General features: G+C 39.3%; 1 protein-coding gene across 8 annotated transcripts in view; it reads right to left on the reverse strand.

The window, feature by feature from the left end:
* The window catches only part of DOCK3 (dedicator of cytokinesis 3), a 185,848-nt gene that overhangs the window by 51,262 nt on the left and 116,935 nt on the right, over positions 1-17,651 (reverse strand). For 7 of the 8 annotated variants that reach the window (XM_048956981.1, XM_048956985.1, XM_048956986.1 and 4 more), the window contains exons 20-26: positions 16,213-16,296; positions 15,856-15,956; positions 14,322-14,403; positions 7,439-7,609; positions 3,508-3,700; positions 2,107-2,234; positions 994-1,140 (exon numbers count right to left, since the gene is read on the reverse strand). In XM_048956981.1, coding sequence (XP_048812938.1) covers positions 994-1,140; positions 2,107-2,234; positions 3,508-3,700; positions 7,439-7,609; positions 14,322-14,403; positions 15,856-15,956; positions 16,213-16,296 — 906 coding nt within the window. The remainder of the gene's footprint in view (positions 1-993; positions 1,141-2,106; positions 2,235-3,507; positions 3,701-7,438; positions 7,610-14,321; positions 14,404-15,855; positions 15,957-16,212; positions 16,297-17,651) is intronic. The other variant, XM_048956982.1, reaches the window with a different exon arrangement.

Consider the following 17,651-nt stretch of genomic DNA (forward strand, 5'->3'; position numbering starts at 1 on the left):
ACATGGGGTGAACTTTTACAGGGCTGAACTTCATTAGGAAAAAAGGCATGCTCTTGCATGTATGGATCGTGTGATAAATAACATTAAGTTAAAAAGCAGAAGTCAAAGGAAGATGAGATGTCACTAGATGCTGTAAAATCTACTAAATGTCTTGTTCTTTATCAGGGTTTTTCTTCACTCTTTCTATAAAATAGAAAGATACCATCTTTTCATTTGTGTGAAAAATGTGCCTTGGTGTTTGCCTGCCTCTGAGGTTTCAGCCATTTGACAAAAAAGCAAGACTAGAAAAGAGATGCTCTGTAAAACAGCTTAACATCACACACTGTGCAAAAACTGTGCTAGAGACTCTACCAAATAGACTAGAATAAGCTAAAGTAGCAAGGGCAATGAATCCAGAAAAGCTTATTAGCATTTCTGTTCTTTTTCTCCTGATTCACTACATGTCAAGGAAAAGGATTCTTTCCCTAGGTGTACGCTGGCACACCACACAAACTGCTGGCTTTTCCCACTTCTCCCAACAGCTTGTCTTAGCCTCTGCTATTTCTTTTTCCAAAATATGCTGTGTTTCATTTGTAAGAAATAATCAGTGAACACGAATGAAAGATCTCCAGGGTGGTGCTAAGGGACTTGCCCACTTGAAAGTATGGTATTGTCAGCCTTAGGAATCAGAGTCCAAAGCCCATTCAGGGAGGAAGCCCTGGGCAGCAACCCAGTTAGCATATACCCCACCTTCTAATCACTAATTCTCAATCACAGCTGAAAAGATAAACAAGAAAATAACCTGGAAATCCACAAAAGCCTCCTTTAGCACAACTGCTCCTCGCAGACATTGCTAGCACAGAGGAAGGAAAGGATCAGTGACTTACTAAGAGAAAGAGACAAAGCCCTGGGCATTCATGCAGGATTAATGATGATGAGGTGCTTGCGGTGGTGAGGGACTGAACCAAAGGTTACAGAGAAGCAGGAAATAGAAACTGATTGTTAGTTACTAACAGTGATTTCTGCTGTGCACTGCGGGCAACGCTGCCCTCTTACCGCCTCCTGAGACTGCGATTTACTCATGATTGTTAGCAGAGTTTGTAAAAGCACATCCAGGAGGCTTTCCACCATCATCTCAACCTCCTCCACGACATCTCCCTCCTACAGTAAGTGGTAAGCAAACAGACAGTTAGAGACCGGAGAAGACAGATTGGCAGAGAATTCTTTGAGCCAGCCATACCACAAACATCCGCTTTGGTAGAGACCTCCACAGTGGAGGTTCAAATAAGTACAAACAAATTCAATATGGGTACCAGATGCTGTTGTGATGCCAGCGCGTGACCTCCTCCCTCTCACAGAAACATTCAGGGTCACGGATGTACATGTAAATTTATAATCCAAGTTCTGCACACACTCTAGAACACAATGGGGTCAGATTATGTTCAGTGCTCTTTATTCTATGGCAGAATTAATTTAGCTTATTACCCTGATACCTTTCATTTCATTCCTTTCACACAAAGCAGTAACTTGTTATTAGAAGTACTCACTGGTACAATTTATATTTAGCACTATGAGCTTCCTCCTTTAGAGTCAGGTGTGGAAGCTTCACCACCCTCTGTTTGTGAGCACTGCTTTAAATGATCAAGTTATCGCTTGGATCAGATTATTATATGATCAGTGAAGCAGGGTGTTTAAACTCAGCAGCAATTTCTAGAAGTACGTGTGATTTCATTGATTGGATAATTTTAGAGTATTCACTTAACATGAATCATAAATTGCTAGTTACTGTCCCTTGCAGAACTACAAATCCTAGAGCTGCATAGGGCTTTTGAACTTCACTGACATCTAAGTTCTGGGCTTGGATAAGGAAAATTAAACTGTGTCAAATCAGGTAAATGAATATACCTTTTTTTCCTCTCCTAACAGCAAGAACACTGTGTAACCAGAATGCTTTGAGTCACACATACAAAAGCAGACCCAGACTACAAATGTTCTTTTGCTGACAGAAAATCAGCAGAAATTCATTTTCAGAAGGATCTTTGCAAAACCTCTATTAACTGACACAACTCGCTCAGCCTTCAATTTAACAAGTGAGTGATGGAATTAGAAAGTCAAGGAGCAGATTACCAAAGAGCTGGTCTTGATTATGGAGAAGATACTACTCAGAATCCCAGAGCAGATGAGAAGTTCCTTCTGCTGTCGTAGGTGAAGGTGAATGTGGTGAAGAACCACAGGAAGCAGGATGCGTCGGGACTCTGAAAGAAGGAAAATAGGATCACAATTCTTAAAAAAGAGACCTGAATTTCAATTATCTTCATTCAGTAGCCTTTAGGTATCCAAACTTGTTTGCTGACAAATAGCGTATTTAATTAATTGGTGCAAATTCTATCATATAGATGGCAGCAGAACACGCAAGAACTGTATATAAAGAACTAATAGAACATCTCATTTCAAAAGTTTGTAAATGCAGAATACACAAACTCTTCAATACAGTTCCAGATTGACAGCAGTATTTGTGAACTGATACATGCAGACCTTGATTTTCTACTGTTCAGACTCCTTCCTCACTTCAAGGTGCTTTTCAGCTCTGTTGTCACAGCTAAGAGAGCTTCTCAAATATATGACTCTTGGAAACTGGCTGATTTTTCTCATTTACCTGACTTACCAACCTAAACTGTATTTAAAGAGGGAGAGCAGGCAGCAGCTGCTGAAGACAGAAGCCAAAACAGAAAAAAATAGGGAAAAAAGTGGGAGGATGGCAAGGAACTCATAGGAGAAATGGAAGGTAAAGGAGCCAAGAAAAAGAGAGTGGATCTTCCTTTAATTGCAAGACTGGAAGAGTAGGCAGGGTTGGTAGGTAAAAGATGTCTGGCAAATAGAATCATATTTTGAGAGATAGAAAGGACATGGGAGATTGCTGACTCGGGAGATGAGTATTGAGTGCACTAACTTCTGATTAGGGTAGATAAGCCCTACAGTGCTTTTAATCTTCTTCTGTTATATTCATAATTTCATTCATTTGAAATAAACTCAATCTTCAGCCCTTATTCATTTAATCCGTCACAAAGAATTACTAATATGTTGATTTATACAAGTATGATAGTTACCATGTAAGGATTAAATACACTTTAAAAGAATGGTGGGCTTCTCTTGAAACTGTCTTCCTGTTTCTTTCTCATCCAATTAGCTTGCTAGAAAGTAGATTAGTCTTCCTATCTATGTCTTTGGAACTAAAGTGGCAAACAATCAAAGAGTAACAATGTACGAAATGAGACTTGTTAAGGTACAGAATTTTATCAGCCTTCAGTAATACAACTTATCTACAATGTATTTATTCATATTTCCTACCACAGAAAAACAAAGTGATACCCAGTGAAGATATGTAACAACGATGCTGGATAGATAAATAATTACCAAGTTTATTAGCTCTCAGTAATGAACTGTCTGCAACGAGGTGACAGCAAACTCTATGGAATATCTTCTTACTCTTAGTTCAGAGCCAACCTTGGCTTCATCCCACCATCTTACCTGAGAAGGAGAACAGGCGGCTGTCGACAGTACGCGCAATGGACTGCAGCTTAACGACGTCCATTGACTGCCCGATGTGTACAGTACTGGGCATGCTGCCCAGAGTGCCCCTCACAAACTCTGCTACTTCCTGCACAGTGAACATCTGCAACAGCTCATCAAAGATAGCGGGGAAGGAGTTCAGCAAAGCAGCCTGTAAAAAGCAAACGAGAAAGTTCAAAATTCTGAACTCTTTAAGCGCAGCTAAAGGCAGTGAAATAGAAACAACAGTAAAACTGAATTAAGGGTCTGGAAAAAGCCACTACGTAGTGAACTACGGCTGGAGTTAATGTTTTGCAGTACCTCAAGTTCATAGTGACCAAATTACTAGTAGTATACAAAAATCAAGCTCTGTTGCAATACTAAGTCGTACGGTAAGTTGAGCACAGCTCCTGTAGAACTTCAAAAGGCCATATTTTAGATTATAGCTTATAAAACAGAAAAAGGTACAGAAGAACAGAAAATAGTCAATTTTTTGCATGTTTACATTTTTGAATAAATATAAAAAGCGCTTCTGATTACATTAACTCCATATTGACTTTTTGTACTGAGGAACTACAAAAGGCAGTTAAAGCTCTTCAGAAAATATTCTGAAGAACATGTTGACAGATTCTTAACCATGGCAATAACTGTCACATGATATTACAGTATTTCTGTAACAGGGATAGGGTGCAACTTCATGTGAAAGAGGCAACACATCATGCAAGTGAGAGTGCATGTGATTCTTGCAACAATGGATACTTCCAGTAAGCTGGAGTTATCCAATCAATGGGAGTGCAGAAACAGTATCACAACACACCACAAATTCTTCATCTGTTGTTTCACATCTCTTCAATTAATCTCCTATTCTCAAATTCCACATACATGGTGCCATAACTCCAAAATTTTACACTTCTTGTCTTCCTTTCTTTATGTCCCACCTAACAGACATCCCATCCTCTTCCTTAAAACTAATACAGATCCACGATGGTTGCTGCAAAGGCTGGTTTTCACAGAATCTTGGTTGGAAAAGACCTTCAAGATCACCAAGTCCAACCACCAGCCTTACTTACTGGATCCCATCACCAGCCCTGCCACTGAGGGACATGTGCCACATCCACACATCTCCTGAACACCTCCAGTGCTGGAGACTTCACCCTGTGCAGCCCACTCCAATGCTTGACTAACCTTCTCCAGTGAAGAACTCTCCCCAAAGGGAAGATTCTGATTTTGCTGTCTTACTTCCAGCTGCCACCACTGTGCACACTTACTTCTGTTTTCCCCTCATTTCTTTGAAGCTCTCCACACAACCCACACTGCCATCCTGCAGTGTTTGAATCTACTAGGTTTTGTTCAGCTTTGCCCCACCTGAGTCTTACCACCTATCATTATTTTCTTCTATTCTGCAAGATCTTCTCCTCAGATTTCTATGTACCCTTATTCCACAAACACTTCTGTACATCTTTCATGGAGGCTCTAACACTCGGAACACCCTTCTAATTTCATATAACAGACAGCTTCCTTTTTACCATGTCTTTCTTCTAAGCATCTTCTCCTTCAAACAGCTCTATGCATTTGATAGTCTCTGAGCAAAGTGTAAGTTATGTTTATAACTAACTTGGCAAACACTGAAGAGCCCATTAAATTATTCTGAATATAAGTTTACCTCTTTCTTCTTCGTGCTTGTTATCTCTCTCAACATCTTGTCTTGTTACACTCAATTCAGATTACACAAAAACCCATACAGCCTCCTGGGTGTTGTCACCTATTTGTTGCTACATAGATACAATGTACTAACAAAATAAACAAATATGAATGATTTAAATAGTTCATGGTACTTTGGAAGGCTGTAACAGCTGCAAATCCATTAATCATCTTTATCTTTAGGATAATGCAAACAGAATTAGAATACTGGCCCAACAAATTGTTACAGGAGTTTTCCTTAACTTATTTCTATTACTATGATGCAGAAGGATTGCTGTAGCCATCAAGAATTTCTAGTAGCAATCTAAGGATATGCATGGGATCTCTTCAGGAAGCTTTGGATCTGTCTCGAGAACAGCTGTATTGTTGCAGCAGTTCCTGGAAGGGCCCTTTTCAGTGTAAGAACCTAAAGTGCTCTGGAGCACTGTTCTTGTCAAACTACTTGCCTGGAAGTAAGGAGCAGTTTTTATCTCACTGCTGAAAAAGGCTGCACTGAGATCCTGGATAAAAGAAATGTGGAGGAAATTATATTTAATAAGGCCTCAAACATTTCTGTGTAACAGTTGTCCAAGTTTCTGAAGCTCATACACTGTCTCCTCGGTTTGCCTGAGCAGTGTGATTTATGCAGTCTTGCACATGCCCTCAACAGTGTATTTCTGAAGTGCTAATGCTATCAGCTGTTCCATTAATTACTGAAATATTCCACATTTCCTAGTTTTAAAGCACCAGCCACTTAAACATTAAATTTCAGTCTATATGTAGGAAAAGACGGATTGGGATAGGAAAAGGGATTCACTGGGAACATCCATGATGAAATACTTGAGCAGTTTTGAGGATCATTACTTACAAAATTAAATGTCGGCCTTGAAGTGCCACCACTTTTTTGTGGAGCACATGTCCCAGCTCCGCTCACCTGACTTCCAGGCTGAGAGGCCTGTGGGGCAATTGGGATCAAGGGGCAACACAATGGCACGGGGAAAACAAAACAGTAAACTTTTCAAAGATTAAACAAGGACAAACTTTCCAAATTACAAAAGTCTAGAGCAAAGACAGTAAGAAGAAAAAAAAAAAAGCAAAGAGAAAGGGAAAATAACCCCATCCTCAAAGCTAGTTTCTCTCTGTACCTGTGATCACTACAACTAGAAACCAAACCAACCCAACCTAAACATCCTGTGTTCACCAGATGCTGCTCCCACTCACCGTCTGAAAGAATCTGTGCACTGATTTCTCATGCTCTTGTGTCATCTCATTATACATATATATATCTCATATATAATGAGTGATTAAATAAAAGAGTAGAGCAACTCTTCTCGAAACCTTGCAGAACACCTTCTTAAGAAAGAGATCATGCTGCTGGCAGCTTCCCCAACCACTGGAGTCACTCTGTTTTGTTGTGACATTCACAGCAACTGCTGCTTTGACAGGTTTCAGTAGGTGTTCAAAACATCTTCAAATCGTAAATTAGTAATTACAAATCACCTTCATATTACCAGGATGTTCTAGGTGATCCATTTCTGAGATTTCCTGAGCGGAGGCATACACATAATATTTAACATTATTGTTCAGATCTTTTAAACACAGAAGTATCTCAGTGCTCTTTCAAATATGAAATGAGACATTGCAAAATCCTCACTCACTTTGGGTGGAATCTGTAGCCCACAGAAGTGACAGTGAATTCATCTGGGCCACATTTGAAATAACGTATTAATTGAGAGTATAGGTATCACAGACTGCTTGCAGTCAGGGTGCATGCCATTCTAACTGATGTTAGACTATGCTGGAATTCAATTTTCCAGATTGAGAGTACATCAAATGAACTCTTCCACAGCACTGTTGCTGTGACCTCTATATTCAATGTGAGCTCCTGTAACCAAGGATTTAGAATTCCTTTAGGACAACTTAAGACACATGGGATTGTCAGATCAACTTAAGACAGATGGGAACACTTGGCAATATATTTTACTTTTGTGAGAGGAGAAACTGAATCATCGTGTGATGAGCTGCTTTCCTCTTGAGACTCCACAGTTCAGCACCTGTAACTGCAAAGACACTCTGTAGTAAGACTGACTATGCTGTTTTTCAGTATCATCACATTCTTAGAGAAAGAACACTATACTAATCTGCTCCCAGCTGTCACACGCCCATATGCTATCATTGCAGAAAATAGCTGCCCTTTGGCTCGTCAGTTCAAGTGTAGGAAACAGCAAACCTGTGTGAAGATGAGAGTCTCAGAACTCCTGCTGTCCAAGCTGAGCACAAATCTGATGGACTGGAAAAGCTCTTGGATGCTGGAGCGGAACTGCTCCTCCTCCATTCCGCATGTAGCTCTGGAGTAAAGGATCCGAGATTGGACAATGAACTTGAAAAGATATTCCAAGGCCTTAAGGAGCAGGAAAGGGAGGAAATTAAGATAGAGAGAAAGAAAAATACAGGAGCTTTAAAGAGAACCAGGAAAGATTCTAGACGCATAATTCTTCAGCTTTAGAAAAGAAAAAGAAAAACAGGTTCTGTTAAGTTTTATAATTCAGTTAAGGAAGCACTTCTCATACACAAGAATTCATTCTCAATAATCTCCGTGGCCAATATGCCTCACTAATAACAACAAAAAATAAGCATGCATTTAATTCAAGTAGGTAAAGTCAGTTTACACAGGCTGAGGAAGATTTTGGCAAAGACAAGAGATTTACAGTTTGCTAATGACTTGGCATAGGGGCTGTATCTGAAGAAGCTGTTTTCCTGTCTTTATTCACATTTTACCTTTAATCACTTCAGTTTGCTGATCTGGGTTAAGATAAGTGGCCTGTCAGTGGAACAGAAGAAGGGTTACCTGGAAAAAGAACTGTCTGCTTTTCAATAGGAACACAACAGGTCTGCCTTTATTTCTGACAGCCACAGGTACAGATAGAAGTGAGTGCAGACACAAACAGAACGTGAAGCCCACAGCAGTAGGCAGCAGCAGCTGTGCAACACTATGTACACATCTTTTTACTTCCAGCTGGGGGAACTTCATAAGCCTTCCTTTTATTGTCTCATATGAAACTTGGAGAGCACCCAGCAGAGGAACAACCTGCACAGAAGGTGGCATTTAACACCAATATGCATAGGTTGCTCCAAAAGTAACGCTTTCCATTTATCTCCATGGAAACAATAACAGGTACAAAGAACACAGTAACACTATTTGACAGAGCAAACTTTCAGCTACAAAATGCTATTTTTCAACACAGCCACCACCATTAGCTGTGCATTTTTGCTAGCGATGAACAAGAGCTCATAAAAGTCTGCACAGGTGCAGGTGAGCACTGTCAGTGCTGAAACACAACTGTGCTCACATCCTTACTGTATGGTCTCCACAGATGTTCAGAAAGCATTGAAAAGTGTCAATAGTTGCCATATTTTTCTGCATGGATGAATTCAATGATGCATCTTTACTTCATACACACTCCCATGTCAGATGTCACTTTGTCAGAGTGCCCCTCTACCACCATCACTTGTACAGCAACAAAATATAATAGAGTACTGGCAGGAAGGTTCAACCTCTGCTGCCAACCCACCAACATTCACCTCTGATGATGTGGGCCAACATCATAAAATAGGAGGCATTACTTTCAGAGCAGCCCTCATGATGTGTGATAGATGCTGCAGTCTGGAGGATTGACAAAGAGGATATTTTCGTAGGAAAGTGGAAATTTGATCAAGGACACGTCTAGAAAGTCTGGATTTGCAACATAAACACCTTTAGGTAAAACTTTGTAAATGGTGTTCAGAACTCCATTTATTTGGCACCAGTGTCAAGGAAGGATGACACGTTGTTCCACACAGCCTGCAACAAGCTTGCCAATCTATCAAAGACCCTCAGAGATGCTATGACGACAATGTCATACTCCACACAGACAGAATGCCGTTTCCATCATTTGGCACACACAGCTATCCACACTGAAACACACTAAATATCAGCGACATTTAGACTTCACTCTTCCCTCAGTGCTTAACGTGACAGACCATTAAGAGAGCACTAAGGAAGACAGATGTATAGTCTGATGTATCCTCAGAACTCGGCACAGGAAACAACCTTCCTGCAATTCACTAATCATAGTTTATAAAGAAACATTAGAGCAATTACACTGACTCAAAATTATTCTGCCTCATTGTTTGGGAGCTTAAAGAAATTCCAATGACAAATTTTACTCCCATTTATATTTTTGTATCCACCAGATGCTTGAGCCATCACACTATAATACATATTTGTGTACTATATGCAACGTCATGTTCTAAGCTTTAGAATGCTACAGCTTTAAGGACAGAGAACGAGAAAGCTTTCATAAATCCATCACAGATTTCAAAATCCTGGTGATAATTACAGCCATTTTTTCAGTAACCTGGCAGGACTCTACTTACACCTCTGCACTAGAGCACCTCCCAGTGTAGCTTCCTTACTCCAAAGAACTCCAGCAGGAAATAACACTTTACACTTCTGTCTGTTTCCAGACAAAGCTGAGTTGGTTCACAGCAGTCTGCTCTTCAAGGTTAGCAATTCTGCTGCTAACACAAAATAATGCAAGTCAAGATCTGGCAGGCTTTATGGGTTGGTATAGACAACCAGAATTCCAATGTGAAAGCTCATAACTTTAATGCGAAGACTATGTTTTGCAACAAATCAGAGAATTTCTGTCTGCAAATCTGTAATTCTTTGTTGGAAGTGCAGTGGCAGGCTTTCAGCCTTGGCAGAGACACCTAAACTGCTGCCTAGAGTGAATCCAAAACAATCAACCAAAGAGTTCACTCCATTCACACAGGCAGCTGAGGAGGTAAAAGCACAAACCAAGCCCTCTTAGCACACATCAGCACTTGGACTAACTTTGCATTTTACTACTTACAAAATCCCAGATATGACACACACAGGCTCTTAAAGATGTAGAAGTACACTGAAGATATTCAAGCCTTCTATATGTTCAGGATAATATAAAAAGAGAGATGTCAAAAGGAGAATAGTACCACATTAGAAGAAGTTCCTCTGATAAAAGAGGTTTGAGCAGCTGAGTGTGCATCTGTTACTTGCAATCAGCAGTCTGAAATCTCATGGTACCATCCCATGAAAAACTGAAATGACAAACGCAATTGTAACCTCATTTCCTCTCAACCAAATAATCCTCTAGTTTTGTCAGTGGTGCTCCAGCAGAGAAGAGAAGTGGGGAAAGAAATGCGCATTTAGATAACACATGTCAAACAACTTCTACTTACTGATGAGTAACCTTCCTTTCTTCTCTGAGGGACTGTCCATATGCATGTTCACTCTTGTGAACGCAACTGAGCACACCTCAACTTGCATAAATTAGCTGGTGCTCAGCTGCAATGTTCCAGAAGAACTAAAAGCAGAAGACTACTCTAACAAACCCAACATCGGTAGGAAGCTGCTACATTTATGCAGGTAAAGTGTTGGATAGATTTCAGCAGGTGTAGTAGATTAAGATACTCTTCAGAAACATCATTAGAATCACTTGTGCTTTAAAGGACTATGCTCAAACACCACTGGATGACCTTAATATAGCATACTCCAACGAACAGTGTAACAGCACATCTGGACTCATCTGCCATAGAGATGAAAAGCCTGTTCAGTTCCAAAGGCAAAACATAGCTGATGTTCAGAGTATGCACAGATGAATCAACCTTAACCAAACTTGCTAGAAGAAAAAGCACAGATTACTTTCCTAAGTCAAGACACCCAAACCAGGAAATAACATGGACTATGTAGAACAGGTGACCTTATCATACACACAATATATATAAGGATGATTATTAGCTCTGAATGTCTTCACTGTCCTAACCAAAATGAACAAAAGTAATCTTCAAAAAGCCACCTTCTTAAAAATACAAGGAAACAAATACGTAGGCAGTCTCAAAGGACAGCCCCAAACAAGACACCAACATCCAGTTAAAATCTCGTAACTAGATTATTAGCTGAAGGATGTTCTGGTTTTGCTGGCCTTTAAGGAAACTCATTGGATTTTGTGGAAAGCTTTTGTGGAAAACATGAACATCCTTCTTACAAGTAAACTAAAGAATATTTGCATGCTGCTCATTCACCAAAATACACTTAGTATCACACATTCACTAAAATACAGACAGCAGTCTATATGGGAATCCACTTCATGTTCAAGAGCAGCCAGCAAATTTCTTCTTGCTCCTGGCAATGAACAGAGTACTTGCCTTAAGTGCAGAAAGCATCTATTCTGCATTACTAAGATAAAAAAAGCACAGAGATTCAAGCGGAGGTACCAATTAGCGTCTTGTGAAAGCAGGTAAGAGACCTGAGGCAAAGTTTGGAAAGGCATTAACAATAAAAGAAGGAGCAAGTCCTAGAAACAGGCTGTCCAGGGTGGAATGACTGTAATCACCCTAACAATTTTCTAGTGTTCTTAGAAAACGCAAGACTGTAGAAAATACAAATCACCAATGAGGTAATTACTTCTGAACGAGATAATTAGGAGTAAGTCCAGAAAGACTGACATTTCTTTTTGAAATTCAGAGTGAAGAAAACAGTCTGGAGAATTCTGCAGTCTCAAAAGGCAGTTTGAGAATATAATTCTGAATGCCTCACCTCCCTGGCTGCCATTGCTCAGAAAATATGGGTTTTCATGAAATCAGCTGGGAAGTACAATATTGTTTGAGCCTCTGCCAAACACTGACCTTTTTCTTTTCACTGATTCATGTAAAACCTTGTGGCAATGGTATGGTTCAGCTCCAGAACACGGATATGAAGATGAGACTTCCTGAGACCTGAGAAGAGATCTTGCTTTTTAAGTGGATGTCTTGATACAGGCAAAGCCATGTGTGATTACACCTCCAGGAAATGCCTGAAGCTGGAACTGCACTGCTTAGAGACATTTCACTAGTTTTGCCATGTCTAGCAGAAAAGGTAAAACCATCTGTGAGGCTAACCATGGAGACTCCTGCTAAAGAATTCTCCACATAGGCACAGGCAGGTGTATTTGGATGCAGCTTACATGAAGCTTGTTATGGGCAATAGCAAGGAAAATGGTGCCACGTGTTCTAGACAGCTAGGGAAGCCCCTATGTTTCACAGAACACTCCAGGTTTCACTGAAGTTTTCTGAGAAAAAGTCTTGAGCAAGGAAAACCATTTCTGAAACAGCCTAAAGCAGTGCTTGTTGATGCTAAGGTCTGGATTAGAATCATATGAGGTGTCTGCATATCCATCATGTCCATGGGGAATCAAGAAAGAAAATGAAGATCTTAATTTGGGCCTCCAAGATCTACTTGTGAAGCCAACTGTTCACCTTAAAATGTAACAGCTACCACAGTGGTAGGGGATGTACTGTTAGGTCTGAAGAACCTCTGCTGCTCATTGCTAGGAAAGGGGCTGTCAGATCTGCAAAGCAACCCAACTCACTGACAGGACACCTGCTGACTAAGCAAACACTTCAGATTCCAAGTAAGCAAAGGGCTGCTTTAGCATCCTTGAAAGAATTTATTTACTTATTTTCAAACAGCACACTGAATAACTGACCTTTTGAAAGACATTCTAACGCTCAAACTTTCACAGTTGCTGAAGAGAACTAACATGAGGTTCAACAAATTCCACTTAGGAACAATATGATACATCTGCATCTGCTGCACTGCATACCAGTGAATAGTTTGATGGAGAAGAAAGCCTTCTCCCAGCCATTCCAGTTAGGGATCTGCTTCCTGTTTCACTATTTTAACAGGTTCCTTTGCAATTCCAAAAAATGAGCAATGAGGATGGAAACAAATTGAATGAGAAAGCTGAGAATTTCAATAGAATTTCAAGAAAATTCATCTTTGGCCCACTTTTACTATTCCCTATGGAACTGTGGTTCAAAAATATTACAAATAGTTTCTAAATACATAAATATCTACAAAGACAAAGCACAAATTGCTATAGTGCTCATATAATTGAATTGCTCAGGTTGGAAAAAACCTTGAAGATGAAGTCCAACTGCAACCTCACCATTCTACCCAAACTCTAACAACCAACCGCTGAATCATCCATCTTCTAAGTATCAAGATCAGGAGATCTCGACAGCCAGTTAAACGTAGGGATGCTGTACCATTCAAATTCTCAAAAAACAAATACTACTTTCTCAAAAATGTTGAATAAATTAGACCAAAGGAGACAAAGCAAAGCATAAAAATACCACAAAAGGGAATGGAAAACAGTGATAAAATCTGAAACATATACCAAAACACAAGCACAAAGACATTCACAAGAAACAACCCCTAACTTTCCCATGCTTTACCCAGAACTTAAAGCAGCAATGTGTGTGTGCATGTGTGCTTCTCACCTGTGACACGCTTCACTTGTGATGTGAAAAAGTGAGAAAAGTGAAAAAAAAGAAAAAATCTCTGCCACTGATGCTAGTTTTAAAAGCGCCCAGATTCAAAATGTTTGGATGTACTGCCTACAGTAAGAAGGTACAGATAGACAATCACTCAAAGACTCTTTCCTGCAAAATTTGGAATCATATTTACGTGCATTCTCTTTCTCTCTTACAATTACTTACAGTAAAACAAATACTTCATTTATTCTCTGAATTCTCTGTAATTAGTATAAAAATTATTCCCTTGACTTCACACAACATTAGAAAGTTGGGCCTTCTTTCAGCATCATACTCTTGCCAGGGAACGAATGATAAATGGTAGAATTTCCAGCTTCTTAAAACAGGAGAGAACTTCCACTGGTGACACAATGAAGCTACGTCACAGCCACAAATGGAAATTGTACCTCTGATCCACGGCACCTCTGCCTAATACACTTCAAATCACTGTTCCTTAAAGTGCAAGGTGTAGACATAAATATATGTAACACATCCATATATGTGCCACTGAAGTCCCACTTAAATCTCCTTAAGGCTTCAAAAGGACTTAAGAAGATGTGGTTGTTTCATTGTTTTCTGCACAAGAATGAATCTATCTCCCCCTAACTTTTTGCAATAAAAAAAATAACTTTAGTTAAACATTTAAGATGCCAACAACAGACAGCCCTTGATTTTATCTGCAGCTTCCTCAGCCCTTCACAAATGAAACAGGCACATAAATATTTCTAATGCATACATACTCTCATTGCCTCCTGGATGTGATCTTGGCGTACGAGCTCAGCTGAACGGTCCATGTACCACTTCAAGCATCGGATCAGTTCTCTGAATGTAACAGCAAAAAGAACAGTAACATGAAGATTAGCCATCACTGCCGAGTTTAAATAACATTCAATCACAATTGCTTCAGGACAGATCTTACCAGTGCACAGTGTTCAGAGGCTGCCCCCTTCAACTTTTTTATCTTTCAACTCAGAATTTGATCAAACCTTCTTTTTGCATAGCCTTCTGCAACAGCAGACATTAAGGTGTTTGCAAATATGACTGTACAGCCTGTCTCTTGTACTTAAACTCATTTCACACGTTTTTAGCAGCATTCTTTCTCATCCCTACTTAATCACCCTATGGGAGGATGGTGAGAAGGTGCCCAAGGAGGTGAAGTTGCTGCTGGGGCAGCAGCAGTAGTTTCAATACCATTTAAAAATTAGTCAGGTAGCAAACATTTTAGTTCTAGGGAAAAATCTATTAAAAAAAAAGTGTAATTTCAGTCCACTCGAATCACCTACTGAATTTTATACAACATATGCATTTATTTAAATTTCTACACCAGAAAATAATTTCTTCCCTGTAATTGACAAACTATAAGAACATCAAACGATACTATTAAAGATAGAACTATATTGCTTGCCTTTATCAAAATTGAGATCAAGACATACTCTACTCATTTGGCATCAAATGCCAGGCCTCCTCTAAGTAATCAGTGTTTAGAAACTGAAGATCACAAAGAACCATCTTCCTGGAGTGCAAGATACCATTTGGACTACCTTAAAGAGCTGTGTTTAAAACATATTTACTAGGCATCAGAGTGAAAAAAAGTGATTATTCATACAAGACAGAACATCTTTTTAGCCTCTGTACATGACAACGCCTTCCAGTGTTGTGTACTACCCGCAGTGCCTGTCATTGTCAGTATTTTTGGTAAGTAAAACTAAGACCCTGAATGGTAAGCCATACTGCTTTCCTAATCATGTCTGTCTTGTTGCTTGATGCAAAACTCAAAAAAGTACAATAGAAAATAAAGCAGAATCTTCAAAGTAACAGTGAAAATTAAGATTCTGATCCACTGAAATACAGACTTACTCTAATAAAATGGAAAACCATTAGCTTACATAAACACCTGTCCATTTTGGAAGAAGTAATAACAATTAGTTCTGCAAGCTTTCACACACATCCTATCTCCCAGTGTCCTTGGACAAGAAATGTATATACTCTTGCAGCTCATTAGCTGACAGATTGACAAGGAGGTGTTGCTGAGTGACATTTATAAAACAATGAAAACAGAATTTGTCACTTCAGAAAGGCAAAGTAAAAATCAACGTCTGCTCGTTTCTGGCAACAATACAATGAGCAGCTTTTCTCTGAAACTGTGCTGGAAAAATTTTGTCCAGATAGTTCTATTTTTGAAAACCTCTGCTAACACAAACATTATGACTCTTAGCGACATCATTCAAAGGCTTCTAAGACCATCCCCTGAAGTGATGGATAAACAAAACTCACTTATAAGCCAGTGCTCCTGCAAAGTGCTTCTGAATGTAAGTGTCCATCACAGGTCGGAAATGAAAATACTTGCTGTCACGCAGCAGATTTATGATGAATACCTGTAAGAGATGAAGCAGTGAGCCCTCACTGAAGGAAACTGCACACAGTGTTCTGCAATAAGACAATGGAACAACAAAACACGTGATTTTCTTCAAACAGTCAATACTTTCATTATGAGATGTCACTGCATGCTTCTCCCAAGCGATAGCAAATACCGCTCCCCTCCCAACCGCGGGTTGAAGCCATCCGGGATCACTACGTGAATTCAAAATCACTGACCATGAGATAAAGAGAAGCAACAGTTCATCAGCTTACCAAAGACTGAAAGACCAGCAAGCCATACTTCTCGGTGTTGTCATCCAAAACTACAAACAGTGTGTCCAGAATGTCTTGAAGGAACTAAAGTGATATTAATGAACAATAAGTTTCAATTGTATTCAAAATAAGAACTCTTTGCCCTGCTTGAATTATGTCACACATGTTGATGCCTTTGTAAACCCAAGGACAAATCATTTCAGGTTCACACATAAGACAGATTTTCCCTTCACAAGGAATTTTTCCCTTCACGAGGAATATTTCTAAATGAAAATAACAGATAAAGGAGAACAAAAACAAGAAATACGTACTACACAGAAATATAACTGGGTGCTCCTTTCTCTGTCAGCTGAGCTGACGTAAGTGCTACCTAGGTGGCAAACCAATGTAGTAATTAAACTATCATAACATCATAGTGTATTGGATGCCACTGTCATCAAATTTAAGACATGGAAGCACATTAAATGGTGCTCCAAATTATGCTTAGTATTGAAAACTTTTGTTATAGGAATGAAACTATGGCTCTTACAACAAACATTAATTGATTCAAGCTACATAGTGCCAATTGTTTCTCCCATCTGTAACACTGCTGATAATTCAGTGACTTTCTTTACTTTTCTCAGAAGGGATGACTGTGAAGAGGAATGCTGAAGGTGAAGTCAGCTGCTGCTTCCGTCCTCGTCATTTTGCAATCTATTCTAATTACGTTTATCAGGTGGAGAACAAGAAACAAAATGCAACAATTTATGAAGTTTCTGAGAAGATAAAATTTCTTTTTTCTGAATTACTGCATTCTGTGCTTCATATCCCAATGCCAAATGGCAGCCAACTAAGGGATGGAATCAACTGCATTTCCTCTTGGAATAATACTTTCTTCTTTTTTTTTTTTTTTTTTTTTTTTTTTTTTTTTTTAATTTTCCCTATAAAAAGCAAATACTTGTACTGCCTTGCAAACAAATGTATGACATATGGCCTTCTTGAATAATTTCAGTACACACTGGGTATCTTCTTCTCGTGTTATTTTTACATGTGCTATCATGAAAGTTAAAATTAAGATATGGCAACACTTAAATGAGTTACAACAAAGTGGCATAAACTCCTAATCAAACAATGGGACTTTCGTTTGACATTGGTGCTCTGTGCAGCAGCACGACTTCACTGCTCTGGGACAGTGAAGTGCAGGATGGTGCACTTGACTTTCAAGGTTTCAGATTTGTTTGTCTTCTACACAGAGGTTTCAAATATATTCTTAAAACAGAAATACACATCAATTCCACTGTTTCCATCAATTCCATCAATTCCATTCCATCATTAGCTGTTTCAAAAGCTAAGACTTCTGTGTCAGCTCTGTTTTCATCACTCTAGAAACGGTCAACCACAGTTCCCTGTTTTCAGGGAATGCCTTTTTGAAAATACGACTGGAACAGAAAAGCCTGCAC

Source organism: Lagopus muta, chromosome 11, assembly GCF_023343835.1.
Source record: "Lagopus muta isolate bLagMut1 chromosome 11, bLagMut1 primary, whole genome shotgun sequence".
Classification (NCBI taxonomy): Eukaryota; Metazoa; Chordata; class Aves; order Galliformes; family Phasianidae; genus Lagopus; species Lagopus muta.